This window comes from Chanodichthys erythropterus, chromosome 9 (genome assembly GCF_024489055.1).
Source record: "Chanodichthys erythropterus isolate Z2021 chromosome 9, ASM2448905v1, whole genome shotgun sequence".
Lineage (NCBI taxonomy): Eukaryota > Metazoa > Chordata > Actinopteri > Cypriniformes > Xenocyprididae > Chanodichthys > Chanodichthys erythropterus.
Genome location: NC_090229.1, coordinates 6,639,090 through 6,655,555, shown reverse-complemented (window position 1 = coordinate 6,655,555; position 16,466 = coordinate 6,639,090). Strand labels below are relative to the sequence as shown.

The 16,466-nt window shown below is 38.1% G+C and overlaps 1 protein-coding gene across 1 annotated transcript in view; it reads right to left on the bottom strand.

Moving 5' to 3' along the window:
* cux2b (cut-like homeobox 2b) overlaps positions 1 to 13,440 on the bottom strand; it is a 171,314-nt gene extending 157,874 nt beyond the window's left edge. Inside the window, exon 1 of the mRNA XM_067393496.1 lies at positions 13,363 to 13,440. Within this exon, the coding sequence (XP_067249597.1) occupies positions 13,363 to 13,425 (63 nt within the window). The 5' untranslated portion in view covers positions 13,426 to 13,440. The remainder of the gene's footprint in view (positions 1 to 13,362) is intronic.
* Positions 13,441 to 16,466: the final 3,026 nt, after the last annotated feature.

Sequence of the window (16,466 nt, the reverse complement as noted above, 5' to 3'; positions counted from 1 at the left end):
AGTGTTTCAAAATTAAAATAACGACAGTCTTGTCTCCCTGAATACAGTAAGAAACGATGGAAACTTTAACCACATTTAACAGTACATTAGCAACATGCTAACAAAACATTTAGAAAGACAATTTACAAATATTACTAATAATATCATGGATCATATCAGTTATTATTGCTCCATCTGCCATTTTTCGCTATTGTCCTTGCTTGCTTACCTAGTCTGATGATTCAGCTGTGCACAGATCCAGACATTAATACTGGCTTGTCTAATGCCTTGAACATGAGCTGGCATATGCAAAAATATTGGGGTCATACATATTAATGATCCCGACTGTTAAGTAACAGTCGTGTTATGTTGAGATTCGCCTGTTCTTCGGAGGTCTTGTAAACAAGAGATTTATATAAGAAGGAGGAAACAATGGAGTTTGAGACTCACTGTATGTAATTTTCATGTACTGAACTCTTGTTATTCAACTATGCCAAGGTAATTTTTTTTTTAAATTCTAGAGCACCTTTAATCTGTTCATCATATAAATCGAGTCCCTTTATAAAATTTGGACTAAACCACTCAATTCATATGCATTAGTTTTACAGTCTCTTTATGAACGATCTCTTTATTAAAGCGTCAAAGTGGTAGTCATATAGCTGTGGACAGAAATGGAGGGACAGTATGGAGGGACAGGAAGCTCACAGATTTCATCAAAAATATCTTAATTTGTGTTCCAAAGATGAACAAAAGTCTTACAGGTTTGGAATGACATGAGGGTGAGTAATTGATGACAGAATTTTCATTTTTGGGTGAACTATCACTAACTTCAAAAGCCAGAACAACAACATTGGCTACTGCTATCAAGCAGAAATACCTACAGTACAAGTACAGAGACCTTTATCTGGAACATTGTGTTTCCATTTGCTTCGGGAGGGATCAGAGCAGTTGCTGGAGACCAAGAACCCATCATAACGACCCTCATCTCACATTTACACCCTTCGGTGCGGCCTGAGGGACAGCGGCCAGCTCCTGCCCTCTCCAGTAAGGCCTTCAGCAGCGTTTAGCAAAACCTGCTGCTCTCGATAGGGGCATGGAGATGGAGAAAGAATCGAGAGAGGGGGAGAGAGGAAGAAGAGAAAGAGAGGGGGTCCCTAGAGGGCTGAACAATCAGACAATTTCAAGATCACGAAGCATTAAACCAATCCCGGCAGGGTACACTAATTAAACAGCCGGGCCCAGCACCGCCAACCAATCCCCACAGAGCAATTAAATCCATCCCCTCTAAAACACTGTGGAACCTGTCTGGGGAAAACCACGGAGAGAAAGCGAGAAGAAAAAACATAAAATTCATCTGGAGAGAGGGGGATAGAGGGGGGAATGCAGTAAGCTACTAACAAGGGGAATTGAACGGGAACGATTCAATTCGATGCTTTGTTCTTCTTGTCTTTATTTTTTTTTAATTACTACAATCAAAAAACGCCCCAAAAACGTTTTTTACTTGGGGGGCCCCGAGACCACTGTTGTCATTCAAAAAGCATGACCCTGGCATAAATTCATATTAAAGAGTTCAGGAAACACTTCCAGACTTGAAAGGAAGAACAACTGCCTGGAGCTCCTTAATAAACCGGCGGAGATGATCACGGTGTCATCCAGCACAATCTATTCACCGGCGCACTGATCAAAATCATTCCGGAATGAAAAACGACTCCATCATCCGTCAAAGAGCTCCTGGGCGACTCTGGATAACTTCCCAAATCCAAATTACATTGGAAAAGTGCGCGTAATAACGTCACTATCATAAAAGATCACATTTGTAACCCATATCAACTTCCTGTTTCTTGCAATACGCTTCACGAAACATGCAGGCAATGCTGAAGCTGTGTAGAACACCACAAAAAAATGACAATTTTTGGTGGTTAGTTTGTTAAACCTGCATTCATACAAGATTTGAAACATAACTAATTAATTAATAAGAGACAGTCAAAAATTAAAGCATGCTGAGGGAGAGGAACTCTAAGAGCATTTTGTCTGCAGTATGTATGCGTGTGGCCCTGTGTGACTGTATCTAAACTGCCCTTTGGCGTGTCGAGACGTCCCACTGGTTCCAGTCAGAGCTGATTTTCTCCATTTCTCTCTGAAGCCGTTATGTAAACACTAGAAGTGACAATTCAAAATAGGCGACAGACTACGGATGAACTGCATTTAGATTTGCTTAGCAGGGAAGCGCATACATTGCATGCAAATTTAAAGCATGCTACCAAACATGCAAGAAATGTGATTTTAAACAAAAGCACAGTAATGTCATGGTGCTTTGATATACACTATGATGTCAAACATTTACACTACCATTCAAATGGGATGTTACATTTTTTTTATGCTTTGAAAGAAGAAGTCTCTTCTGCTCACCTAGGCTGCATTTATTTGATCAAAACACAGTAAAACAGTAATATTGTGAAAAGTTATTACTATTTAAAATAACTGTTTTCTATTCTATTCTAGTTCATAAATTTATAAATATGGATATTTTTCTAACAAAAACCTATCACTTCGCTTCAGAAGGCCTTTATTAACCCCCTGGAGCTGTATGGATTACTTTTTTGACAGATGGATGTGTGTTTTTGGACTTTTTTGGACAAAATCTATTACTTTATTTACTCCTATTATAAAGCTTGGAAGAGCCAGAATATTGTTTAATGTTTAATATGTTTGGCTGAAAGAAGAAAGTCATATACACATACACATAGAATGGCTTGAAGTTGAGTAAATTATGGGATCATTTTCATTTTTGGTTGAAATATCCCCTTAATTGTCTTATGCCCCTATATGAAATTTCAGGTGTGCTCAGTTCGTTGAAAATAAGCGCAATACCCGCTGCCATGATTTTAGACTCTTGTGGGTCATTGGTCTGGTGTGAAAACAGTCTTGCACCTCAAATCTCTATGATCTTGTGATTTCTAAATATGGTTCAGGTCCTTCAATGTGCATCTGAGGGTTTTTATTTTTCACGTAGTAGGTGAAATTCGTAAGTCTGATTACTTAGTAAAGTGAAAGCACACCGAATCTCTAACCCCACGTATGAACACTAGTGTTTGGGAAGTATATCATTACTATTACAGGTCACTGATTGGTGCTGTTGTGAACTATATTGTATTTTCTATGATACAGGGATTTTTATTCTGGTGCACTTCACTGGGTGGGAAGGGTGGAAAAACACATTACACGTGCAGACGCTTGCACACAAACACACACACACACACACACACAATCATGGGGTCTCCTTTATCCCTGAAGGGCAGAATGGACAATAGAGAGCTGAATTATGGTGACTGAAGAACTGGCTGATATAAAAGCAGCACAGAGAGAGCAGAAGAAGAAGAATAGAGGGGATTCAATAAGGCCTCTGTAAAATGAACAAGAAAGGCCAGTGCTCAATACATCTGCCATCAGACAGTCAAAACAAATAAAGAGGGCCGCCGTACAGGTACACAGCTCAATATGGCCTCACTCGCTCAGGCTTTGGCTGCCAGCAGGGAGAAGACACAGCTATATACTCCAACAGATGAGCCATTAGCTCTCTTCCCTCTCTCACGATCTGGTTTATGGGGTCGCTATCGGGTTTAGCCGGGCACAGAAAGCCGGGCCTTTACCTTGCCTGTGCAGCAGACTAATGTCTCCCCAAAGTTTTGTTAAAACCTCATTATTTACTGAAGTGCCGAGACCATCGCCGTCCCCTAGAGTGAACGCGCCGGGTATTAATATGAAAATGCAGAGATTCATTGCCATGACGAACTATCAGACTCCAGCATGGATCGATGGGGAAAAAATTGAGGATTGGTGCTTTTGGGACGTCGTTAAGGATTTAGACGAGGAACCGGCTTAAACAGGAAGTGTCTGTCACAGTTTAGCCTTGTGTGTGTGGCGGCGCACCTCAAACACACGCGTGAGGGTCAGCAGTGTGATCCGTCAATGCAAATCTCCTTATGTGTGGTGCTTATGACTAATTCATGCAGCTTCTAGTGATGGCCAATTCACAAATAAATTGTTCTGCTGAGCTGATTCTTTTTAATGATTCAGTTAAACTGATTTGCAAAACATGCTGAAGTTTAATATTTAGGATTAGGGGTTTTGAAAATATTGTTAACAACAACAACAACATTATTAAGAATATTATGAAATAATATCAATATTTTTTAAAATTCTGATTAATAAACAACAGAAAATGGCATAACTTACAATTTAAATAAAAAATTAACTTATTAAATGTAAAATGTCACACAGGAGTCATTGTTCTGATTCCAATTCTCAAAAGAATCAGTGAATCACGACTTCAGGTTCAACTGATTCTTTTGTATGATTCAATTGAACCGATTCACAAACATGCTGAAGTTTAATACTTCTATATAACAAGATTCTTAATAATATTGTTTTTGGACAAATAAAAAAACCACAACATGACATAACCTATTACCGAAATAAAAACCTCAAATAAACAGGAAAATCATCAAATTTGAAAGATTCTTTTGATTCCTTCAATTCTCAAAAGCATTAGTGAATTAGGTCTTTGAAAAGATTTAACTGGTTCTTTTTTATGATTCAGTTGACCCACTTCACCAAAAAAAAAAAAATGCTTAAGGTTAATACCTAAGATTAATGATTTTGAAAATAAGTTAACTACATTCGAGAATATTATGAACATTATCATGTTAATATCCCTAAATAAACAGGAACACGAGCAATTTTACTAAAAAGAGTTCATGTAAAGTCAGGCAGGAAGGAATTTGAGATAAATAAAAAAATCAGTGAATTGAAACTTTGAACAGGTTCAGTGAACCAAAGTGTTCAAATGAACCAATTCACTAAAATGAATCAGACTGCGCAATGCAAAACAGTAACGGCAATAATGATTTCAGGCTGTTGTGGGCGTTGCTATGGAGTTACTAAGGTATAGTAGGAGCAGTGTTGTCAAAATTACCAGGTCTTCAGTACCAAGTCAGTACTGAAATTTTAAAAATGTGACGATACCAGCATTTCCCCTTAGACCAGGGGTGTCAAACTCAGTTCCTGGAGGGCCACTGTTTTGCTGAGTTTAGCTCCAACCCTAATTAAACACACCTGAACCAGCTAATCAACATCTTTAGGATTACTAGAAATTTCCAAATTCCAGGCAGGTGTTTTGGAGCTGGTTAGAGCTAAACTCTGCAGGACAACGGCCCTCCAGAAGTGGAGTTTGATACATGTGCTCTAAACATATCTGTTGAGCACATGAACACAATGGCCAATCAGAGGGGTTTATGTATTATCTGCTCACCAGAGCTCAAAATGCTAGGGGGGATGCTGGTATCATCACATTTTTAAAATTTCAGTACCAACTTGGTACCAAAGTCAGTACTTTTGACAACACTAGGTGGGAGGTTGCTAGGTAGAGTCTTACTGGTCCAAAGAGTAAACAAACTGTCTAATGTTAATAACACACACTCATGCAGCACAGTATTAGTGAGACACTGGCTTTGTGTAGTTAAAGATATAAGCCACCAATGTAGCAACTATCAAAGTACATGCACGGAGGGTTAATCCAGGAACAGTGGAGGTGAATGGGGGAAAATAAGTGTGGACAGGTATGAAAATTGAGCCCTAAGAGGGTCACAGCGATTAAGGGGCTGTTTTATGACAGACCGGCTCTCTCGCTCGGTGAATAGGCACCCGGCGTCGAGCAAAAACCGGTTTATCATTCCTCTCCGCACGTTGAAGTATCCGCTTTGAAGTCTCGAGCGCTAATTCTACAGAGGAAGGTTAAACTGCTTAAATCTTGAGTCAGTTTCACTTCTCCTCTAATGTTGTCGGCTGAGCGGGAGGGGAACGTGACTCTGGGATCTTCACAACTCAATTTGCAGACACCGTAAAAGCCTTTTCTCGATGCTTTTCTCTCCTCTTTGTTTCCTCTGCCGAAGGTTCACACAGAGAGATGGAATTTCCATTCTGCCAGTCTGATGGATAAGAGATTGTTCTAGGCAGCTTTTTTTTTGTGAAAGGTGAGACATTAGGGTGCACATTCATGGAAATGTTTGTTTCTCGGCAGAGATGGAAGCTCTCTGTGGTTAATATGGTTTATAATTGCCTAATTCGACACAGATTAGTTTTTCGAAACAATCTAATGATGGTCAGCACAAACACGCACACATACCAGTCGATTTCATTACTTTACGATTCACATGCCTAATGGCCTCATACGTGCACAAGCACTGTTCCTCATAATTAATATGCGTCGGGACTCCAAACTGTGAGCAAAAAGTCACAAAAATGTTTTTAAACCATTTAAAATCCGTTGCGATGTTTCTTGCATTGTTATGAAGCACAAATGAGCCGGTACTCATCTAAAGAATCAATCAAATACATTCACAAATCAGTCCTGAACATGCAACGTACGTAGTGGATCTACAGAAGATCATGACAGAACATGGGAGTTTCTGAACAAGGCAATTCTATCATTTAATTCATGTGTATAGTATCTATTAAACCATCAGATTTTATTGTCATGCATAAGTGCAGCATAAAGTGTCTGTAGTTTTGTTGTGCTGCCAGCTAGTAAACGTTGCTGAGGTTTCCTCTCGACAACAGCGTTTTATCCCTGCAAATCCGTGCGCCTTGCAGAATATCTCTAAACCGTTTCCAGATCCAGTGCATTTGACAGCAACAATAACAGCAATAAACACAGATCCCCCACACCACGTGAATGAATACAGAGTTGAAATGAGAGTTTTTCACGGCCAGTTGGAGTTGGTTGGGGAAAAGCTCTGAGCAAACTAAACAGAAAGAGGCCACACACACACACACACACACACACACAGAAGAGTGATGGCACTGTTTGTGGAGTAAAGAAGATGACATGCAAACACCTGAGTCATGCAAAACACAGCCCTTGAGAAACTGGAATTAAATGAGCAAAAACAACCACAAGACTGATGCTTCACTAGAGACTTAAAGGTGAAGTGTGTTTTTTGCACCACAATGGGACGTTTTCACATTTTGGTGATTCTCTGACGTCGTCATAGTTAGGTAAACTATAGTGGTGAACGGAAACTACAACAAATTTCATTTTTGCGATCCCATTGTCCCCAATAGCAAAAGACAAAATCCACAATGGCATTTCTATTTTTTAATAAAAAGGGAAAAAATATCAAAAGATTTATTGCATTTGTAAGAAGAGAGAAAGATGTCAAATTTTCATCAACCCCTTAGCTGTTACATTAGAAACACTCACACAGCAGCATTAACTAATGTTATGAACGGACATTAAATTATTTAAAAATGAAAATATACAAAACTTTGCTTGATTTACAATGTTACAATCTGTGAAGATGAACCATTACACTATGTGAGAAGAATCCATGGTTTCCAGACAAGATTACCGAACACTCCTACCATGACTATCTATTTTGCATGAACTAACAAACAGAGGAACTCTTGAGGAAGTCACTTTTTCGATACATATCAATACACTTCCAATACACATTTTCAGCAAAATATACACAATACCAGCTGCGCTTTCTTGCTCTTTTCTCTCATCTCTCCGACAGAGAGTTGACACACAAAACTGCCTCCCCACACTCACTTGTTTCATTTGCTTCTTTTTCGCTGCTTACTGTGCTTAAACAGCCACAAAATAATGTCAAAATGCCGGTCTTGGTGAGTATTCACGTAAACACAGTCAGTAATGTTTGAAGTGAACGTAAACAGTTGAGAAAGAAAATGCATGTGTAACAGTATAATGGATCCGTGCGCAGGTCTTAAAGTGACAGCAGCCTAATATACCTGCTGCCAAATTATGAAATAATATTAAAAATATCTATATGGCAGTTTTTTTGCCCAAGGTATCAATGTCAATAATTTGGCCAGTGAAAATGCTGAGTGGATAGTAACTTTGGAAAACCACTAGCCACAGTAGCTGGTGAGCAAAAAAGTTAATGTCAAGCCTTGATCCCTTATATACAATTGGCTGCATACTTGAAATGCACTGGGGAAGTATTTGTGTGAGCATTTGCATAGTTGTATAGATGCCTTATAGCCTCTGCACATTAAACTGGGACAGAGGAAAGTTTTCAAACATAAAAAAAATGTACTTCAGCTAAAATATGACATGAAAGACAAACTAGAACAAATATACAGAGATAAAGGCCTGGTTACATAGACAGGGCTTAGCCTAAACCAGGATTAGGCCTTAGTTCAATTAGGGTATTTAAATAGCTTTTATAAATGTTTACTAAAAAAAAAAAAAAAAAAACTACTGGTGTGCATCTTGAGACAAAACAATTACACTGACATATTTTAATATCTGTCAGTACAAGTTACTTTCAGTTAAAACAGCTCAAACATGTATTTTTGTCTAGGACTAGTCTGTGAAACTGGGGGTATGTCTTTGTTTTAGATTTTAGATTACGACACTGAAATGTTAAAAATTGCATTTTTCATCAGCTTCTATATTGGTCACCAATGCTCTGCACACTCTGGGACAAAAGAGGACAGTCTGTTTGCACAGGGATCTTGTTAACCTGCTCCCTATTGGTCAGATCTGTCCTAAAAGAGACTAGCAGGGACCTTTTGGCCTGTCCTTTCCATGAGCGCCCACGGAAATGCCATCTGGCTGGTGTGAATTATTACCACGGCAACGGCCATGTGACCTGAGACCAGTGGAAACCAAGGTCACCAAAACCTGTAGTCCGTCTATTTCTGTGTCATCTCTTTTATATGAGGTTAGAAGAACCTGGCGTCCGCTCTTACGAGGACATGTCCGATCACTTAGGAGACAGATTAAATGAGAAACATCATGTGGTGTCGTTCTCATCTTCAGTTCACAGTATAACATGTCCTAGATAAGGTCATTACCATTGGCAAAAGACAAAACTAGAAGCAACTTTAAGTTATTGTTATTCTAAGATGCTTATATAAATATAATATAAAAATAAAATATATAATAAAATATATATAAAATAAATAATTATTATTTTTCACATCAACACATGCATGATGCTCGTCCTTTCATTTTAGCATTTTAGCATTTTAGCGAGAGAATATCACCACAAAACACTGAATGACTCTTATCGGTATGACTTATGTCAAGACAAGACAATGCCAAATATTCCCTCTTATGAACAATTCCCAAAGAGACCCAAATGCAAGGCTTGTTCATGAGGGAATATCACAGAAACACCTCTGAGAATTAATGGCAATACAGGAACTGCTGTATGAAATGATGTAATTTGAGAGCAACCAAAGCGACAGCCATAAGCCACAGACCCCAGCAAAAACATCATCTGACACGGCCAGATGCTCCGCTACAGACCAACACAGACAAAGAGGGTCATAAATCAACTGTCAGCCGCAGATACCCCCCTCTCCTAAACTTATTCGTCTGCTGGTCAATACAAGCAGTCGCGCTTCATTCAGGGGGGTCTGGGGTTAGAGGAATAAAAAACGATTTTCCAGGAAGAAGCGATTGAACTTGAAGCTTTAATGCACGTGAAGTTTTGGGCATGTTATAGGTGATGCAGACAGAATATTTTCCATCTTTTCTCTTTCACCCATCCTGATCTAGGGATCTCACTGGAGTCCAAGTTCAAGAGTGGGTGAGGGGCCCTCGGGGGACGCCATAGACACGACGTCCCGCAGGGGCCACAAGGGAGAATAACAAAGACCATCACTGCATGCAATAAACAGCGTCTGACTAGATTCATAAATGAGTTAACAGTGAAGTCTTGAAAATATTTAAAATGTTAACATGTCCAGAATATGCATCCGCACCAGATAACAGCAAACTTAACAACTCTTAAGACTACAGACTTAAATGGAAGCTGACAATGCTCTGAATTTCATTTTTATAGCTTTGCTTCGCTTGTAACATGAGGCAAAAAAGTTTTGTGAGCAATCTATGTGTATAACTAGTAGTCTTGAAACTCATTAATCAATGCATTTTTAAGAGTTTTAAACTCAATCAGTGCAATCTGCAAAATGCAAGAGACCCATATGGAATTATAAAAAAAGCCTTGCGCTACCATTCAAAATGTTATGGGCGTATGATTTTTGATAGAAGTCTGCTTACCAAGGCTGTATTTATTTGATCAAAAATACAGTAAAAACAGTAATAATGTAAAATATTATTACAATTTAAAATAACTGTTTTCTACTTAAATATTTTTTTTAAATGTAATTTATTCTTGTGATGCAAAGCTGAATTTTCAGCATCATTACTCCAGTCTTCAGTGTCACATGATCCGTCAGAAATCATTCTAATATGATGATTTGCTGCTCAAGAAACATTTCTTATTATCAATGTTGAAAACACACTGTAAAAAATTATTGTTGGTTTAACTTAAAGTATAAGTTACCTGGTTGCCTTAAAATTTTTAGTTCATTGAAATTAAACATTTGAGTTAATGAAGGAGATTTGTTTAATAAATAGAAACTCAAAATATTATGTTATGTGAACCACATTAATTATCTAAGTTGATTTGACAAAAGAAAAGTTGTGATAAATCATGAAAATTTTTTACAGTGCGGTCGTGTTGCTTGTGGAAAATGTGATTTTTTTTCAGTATTCTTTATTGAATAGAAAGTAAGCAAAAGCATTTATTTGAATAGATATCTTTCTGTTTTCTGAAGTCTTTACTGTCACTTTTGATCAATTTAATGCATTCTTCCTAAATAAAGGTATTAATTACATAAAAATAAATAAATAAAAAACATACTGACCCCAAACTTTTGAACAGTAGAGTATTAACACACAAAATCGAAGCATCCACACATATATTTATACTTTCTCACATGCACTAAGCTTCAATAAATCGCTTCTACAAATTAAAATCACGTACTAAATGTGGAATTGGCCACAAAAGATTCAACAACACAATATTCTACAGCTTCCACCCACATGCGAGCCCGTTTTAAAATGAAAGATGCTGTGGAAGCATTTGGTGGCTGCATTCATGTCGCATTAAATATGACTCGAACTGTCACAAGCTGCAGGTGAGCACATCAATAACCTGAACCAGGTGTGACCTAGACTAACTCCAGAAACAAAGAAAAACTCTGATGTGCAAATGTGTGTGATTCATGTATCAAGCCCAGCAGATTCATGGGAAATAACACAACGCTGTGCGCTCACTGCTGGTGCGGTTGTCAAAGCGACTTTTACCAGCTGATTCATAATGACAGATGGATTTAGACTGTTTAACTCAAAGCAGATACAACTGAAACAATGTCAAGAGTTGAATGCATGCACACTGAAGGAAATCTGACAACTTAACTTGTTCAGTATTTAAAATAAAAAGATCAGCTCATTCACAGAAACGCTTTGTCCTGTCCTCTTATAGGGCCACCGTAGACAATATGAGAAACATGACTCCTCCCCATAAAAACGTTCAATATTCAGATCAGCAATCGATCAATGTGTTTCTCGGTGACTGATTCTCACACTACTCTTATGAACACTGTTCTGATTCATCACCCTAGTAGAAATATTCTGAGCACAATCCAGACAATAACCATCTGATATTTGTCCAGATGAGCTCTCCATGAAAACATGTTTGCTCTCCCTGTCCATGAACAGGTTCGGGGTTTGGATAACCTCAATATGGACGTGGCTGGTGCATTCTGTCTGTCTGTATTCAGAATAAAGCTTGAGAGAGACCCTCCAACAACAGCCTACACGAGGAGCCCTTCTTTGGAAAGGCTTGAATAACAATCGGCCACACACACACACACACACACACACACAGAGAGAGATCTGATTCCTCTCCGGCTTGGCTTGGCATGCTCTTGTCATTTCTTATGTTACAGAACATCAATCATAGGGCTGAGTCTGTGCCCTTGCGCTGGCCGAGGCTGATTTACAAACATTAGCAGGGAATGCAATTACACAGTCCGAGAAGCGCAAACAGTCAGCGAGCTTTCTGGTTTTGACGCGTCGCAAGCGGTGTGGATGGAGCGTACACACTGCGGTTGGAACGAAACCGGAGCGTACGTTTAAATATGACAGGGTGATACATTGTATCCAGCGATAATGCACACAAAAATACTAACAATAGCAAAGGGTCAATCTTTTTTTTTTTTCTTTTTTTTTAATCAGAACATGACTATCTCTTCTATCTTCTATTAACATGTTGGTGTTGTAACCATCCTAAAAAAGTCTCATTATATATATATACATATATATATATATATATATATATATATATACACACACACACACACAAATATGAAAAACTTTGAAAAATTTATATAGAATATAGAAAACATGCAATAAATTTAAATCTAATTTGTTTTAGAATATGGTATTTTAATAAAGAAGTTTTTCAAATACATATGAAACCAACAAGGATACAAAGATTATATTTCTAATAGAATGACCTATTTGTTTGAAACTACATTTTTCAAAGATTTCTTAATTTTAATGATGTCATATTTCACAGTGACCCTGAATCATAAGTCAATTTGCAGGCAATGCATGTTGTTAATGAATTATGATACCACACACCAACATCATATGCAAGGTTACATTTTGAACGTTTGAATACGTTTTAAAAATAAATTTGATCCTAAATTAACATTTTAAATCGATTTAAAGCCATTGTAAAAACATACATCGTTAAAATAAAACTTATTTTTCTACTGTTAATGAATTCTGCTGTTAACAGCTGGCCAAGACTGCATACAAGACATTACATAACATGAGCACATTCCAGTAAATATGCATTTTATAACAGGAATACTTACTATTAATTCGTGTCATAATACATAAAGATGTCAATAATAAACAGTCTACATAAACTTTCCTTAACAGAAACTCTGATGGTGCGACGTTCATTACGCTCCGTGTCATAATTACTGAAGCACAATAATAAAGTCAATACGCGAGTGATAGATAAATACAATCAACAATAAAGGTCTAAAATACATGAGCAGTTTATATGATAAAGTCTGAGGTGAATCACAAACCGGCACTTGACAGAACGAGCCGCGCGCGCGTCACCGTTCCGTATTTCTATTAGAATAAAACACATTAGGCTGATAAAAAGTTAAAGTCCACAACTCGGAAAGGCATTAAAAGTTTCCGTTTCCAACCAAGCTCGTGTACGAAGCGTTAAAATAGCGTTAATTGTGATGTTAAAGCGCGTTAGTGTGCGCGAGGCTGCTGCCGCTGCTCTTGCGCGCTCCTGATCAATGATTGAACCGAACAAAAGGCAGAAGAGGATCAATTACTAATAACTATCAATGCAACACCACCATCCCGTCCCTCTAAAGTCACCAAAAGAGAAAATGCATGAAATGCAAGGTGCATTAGCGCGTATAGGATCGCATCGTGTAAAAAAGGTGAGAAATAAGACCAACCTGAAGCCGCCGGAGATCAAATTTCTTCCAATATTGAAACATCGATCCCACATCGGCGGCCATCTTGAGCACAATATTCAAGAGCGGCTACAATAAATATATGGGCTGGATTCCCCCCGTTAAACAGCGTTGACGATTACACTCCACATGGAAAAAAAAATGTTAGGAAAATAACAGTTGTGGAAAACTAGACGGGACGCGCAGCGCGCGAGAGCCGGTGGATGCGATATGAACAGAATATAGATGCATATAGATGCATTAGTGCAGCTCCCGGGATTGCACTTGATTTTGGGTTTGGTAAAGTTATCAATACTGACGTAACGGGTTGATCAATAACGTCTGGGAAGTGGAAGAAGAACAACGAGCAACCAATGCGCATCGCCAGATGTTTGATGCGTAAAACGGTGAAATCATTACATATCATTAATGAGCCCCATATAATGAGATTTGCAACTTTAGGTCAATAATGCGTAATGCAGGCTATAATTGCACTAAAAGAGACGCATGAATAGAATAAACACTGAATGGTTGAATATGTATATTTTTTTTTAATAGTGTCATTGTGAATAATGAAGTGCTGAATATATGGCACGAAGATCAGCGTGATGAAATAATGCTTTCGCTTATTAAAAACTGTTATGGGGCTTTTTACAATGTTTTTAGTAGATGATGCAAACTGTAAAATAATAAACAAAACAAGTTAGATGTGGTAAATATTAGTAAAGCAGCAAAAAAACGCACAAGCTTGCACAAAAAAAGTGCATGTTTAGTCCATGCAGTTAGTTTACGTGAGATAAAGAGATCCACAGCGCATTTCAATAAATACCAGGAATATTTGTTATAGTTACTTATCTAGAACAGTCAGAGGTTGCTAACGAGTGCAAATGCAAATGTGTTTTCTCTTACAAATGCTCTTCTGTGTTTTTGAAGACGGCTGAATAAAAAAAATGCATTCCAAGACGGAAAAAATGCATAAATGTTATAGTGGGAGTGTGCGATCAATGCATGATTTGAAATTCTGAATGGACAGTTCTGTTCAAACGTTAGCACGTGCTCCCTCTTGTGGAACAGGACGTTTCTACTGGACAGAGCTGCTACCATGTATGAGGACTATATTCTGACATTAGTAGCTGTAAATGTAACACATGTTGTCCAAATCACATCTTTATCATTATAATATTAGTGTAACATAAAGACGACCATCCAGAGCCAAGATTTCCCCTAAAATTAACTCATCACACCACACTGTGGCCTTTCCCTGTAAGGAAGTTTCATTATCACATTGCGCATAATGACTAAAGCTGCAGTTCTTTTTTTGAAAACTGTACATTTTAATACAGCCAACCTTTTGGTAAACTTTGTTGATTACAAAAAGTCTGTGGATTAATTTTCGTGTTTAGAAAAGGCAGTTTGACTCATGTATCTAAAATGCTCCGGATTACAGATATCAGTAGTAATGTCTCGAAATGAATCCTTTTAAGAGGTTAACTGCTCCGGTGGCTTGTGGACTGCGAGCAATTACTAGTGAGCACATCTGTCATTCTCCTCAACGCTATTAAAACCAAACGCAAGTCTATTTTTAAGTAGAAATGTATTTGCACTTTGTAAGCCACCTACCGGGAATATAAAAGGTGCTTATTAAAAGTTTCTGTTTTATTGCTTTTTATTTATTGCTTCAGGGGAAAAAAAGACTGCATCAGTCTTATAAGAAAGGAATAATATATCTTGTTTTGATATGGCTCACTGTTAAATTTGAAATTTAAATCAGTTCTGATATACAAGCCTGATGCACCAACACTTATTACTTTTGTTCAAATCTAAATATGCGGACATTTTGAGGGTGCAAAGACTGTTGGGTTATTGAGAACAGAACAGTGGGAGATTTTTACTAACCACCAGAGCAAGCTGTGAGGTTTTGTAAAAAATAAATAAATAAATAAAAACACACACACACACACACACTGTGTCGCCTAATATCCGAGACAAAAAAATGGCAAAAATGAACATTAAAAAAAACTAAACTAAAAAGGTCTCTGAATAAAGATGTGATACAGCCACTAATGAGTGCGTGTGTGTGTGTGTTTGGATTGACGTTGTGTATGCAGTGGCCTAGATACACATGAATGTTTGACTAAGCTTGGCAATATCATTCCAGGAATATCGGTGGGAGCTGCTGAACTCTGATATATTGATCCATTTTGGAGTGCAAAAGGCCTTGAAACAGAAGCATGTTGAGATTGCCACCAGGTGGCTGGAATGATTTAGCATGAGAGTTTGCATCTCATTACTGCTCATGACTGAAAACTTGAAACTAGAAAGGTTTTAATGAGGACCTATTATGCCCGTTTCAAAATCTTGATTTAATTTTTGGTCTCTACTAGAATAGATTTTCATTTTCCCCATTTGATATTGTTGCAGCTCCTTTCTTCCCAGTCTGTCAGTAACGCTCTGGGCTGCGTTTCCCAAAAGCATCGTAAGCCTAAGATGATCGTAGAACCATTGCCACCAATGGAGATACGATCAGCTTAGGCTTACGATGCTTTTGGGAAACGTTACCTGTCTATATAAAGCCCCTCCTTCTGAAAAGCACAATGTGCTCTGATTGGTTTGGGAAATGTCACACCCCTTACCATAACTGCGAGTTTCAACACCCTACAAGATAATCAGGCCGATTTTGGGCCCAGTTCTCCTCTTCTGACAATCCTAGGTAAAGTCCTGATTATCTTGATGGTTCTACAGAATATCTTATCCAATTTTGTTGGGCTGTGAAGTGTGTTAAGAGTGATTGAATCTGCTCGGAAGATCACTGGGGCTGCACCGATCTCAAATCGTAAATATCCAACATGTTGAGTATTTATGTTCAGAAGTCCTGTTGTGTTGGGGGAACCCGGAGGACAAACACGCCCACGCTCTGTAGATTGTCACATGGAACGAAACGATCAGAAAGCGAGCTGACGGAAGCATAACATAACTTCATTCAAACCCGTTTCTTTTTTTTCTGTGAATATTCTGTAAAAAGCAGTCCAAACACTATTATCGCCATTTCTTTTTGCCCGTTGTCCACCATGTTTGTTTACTCTAAAGTCAGTCAAACGAAAAATTGT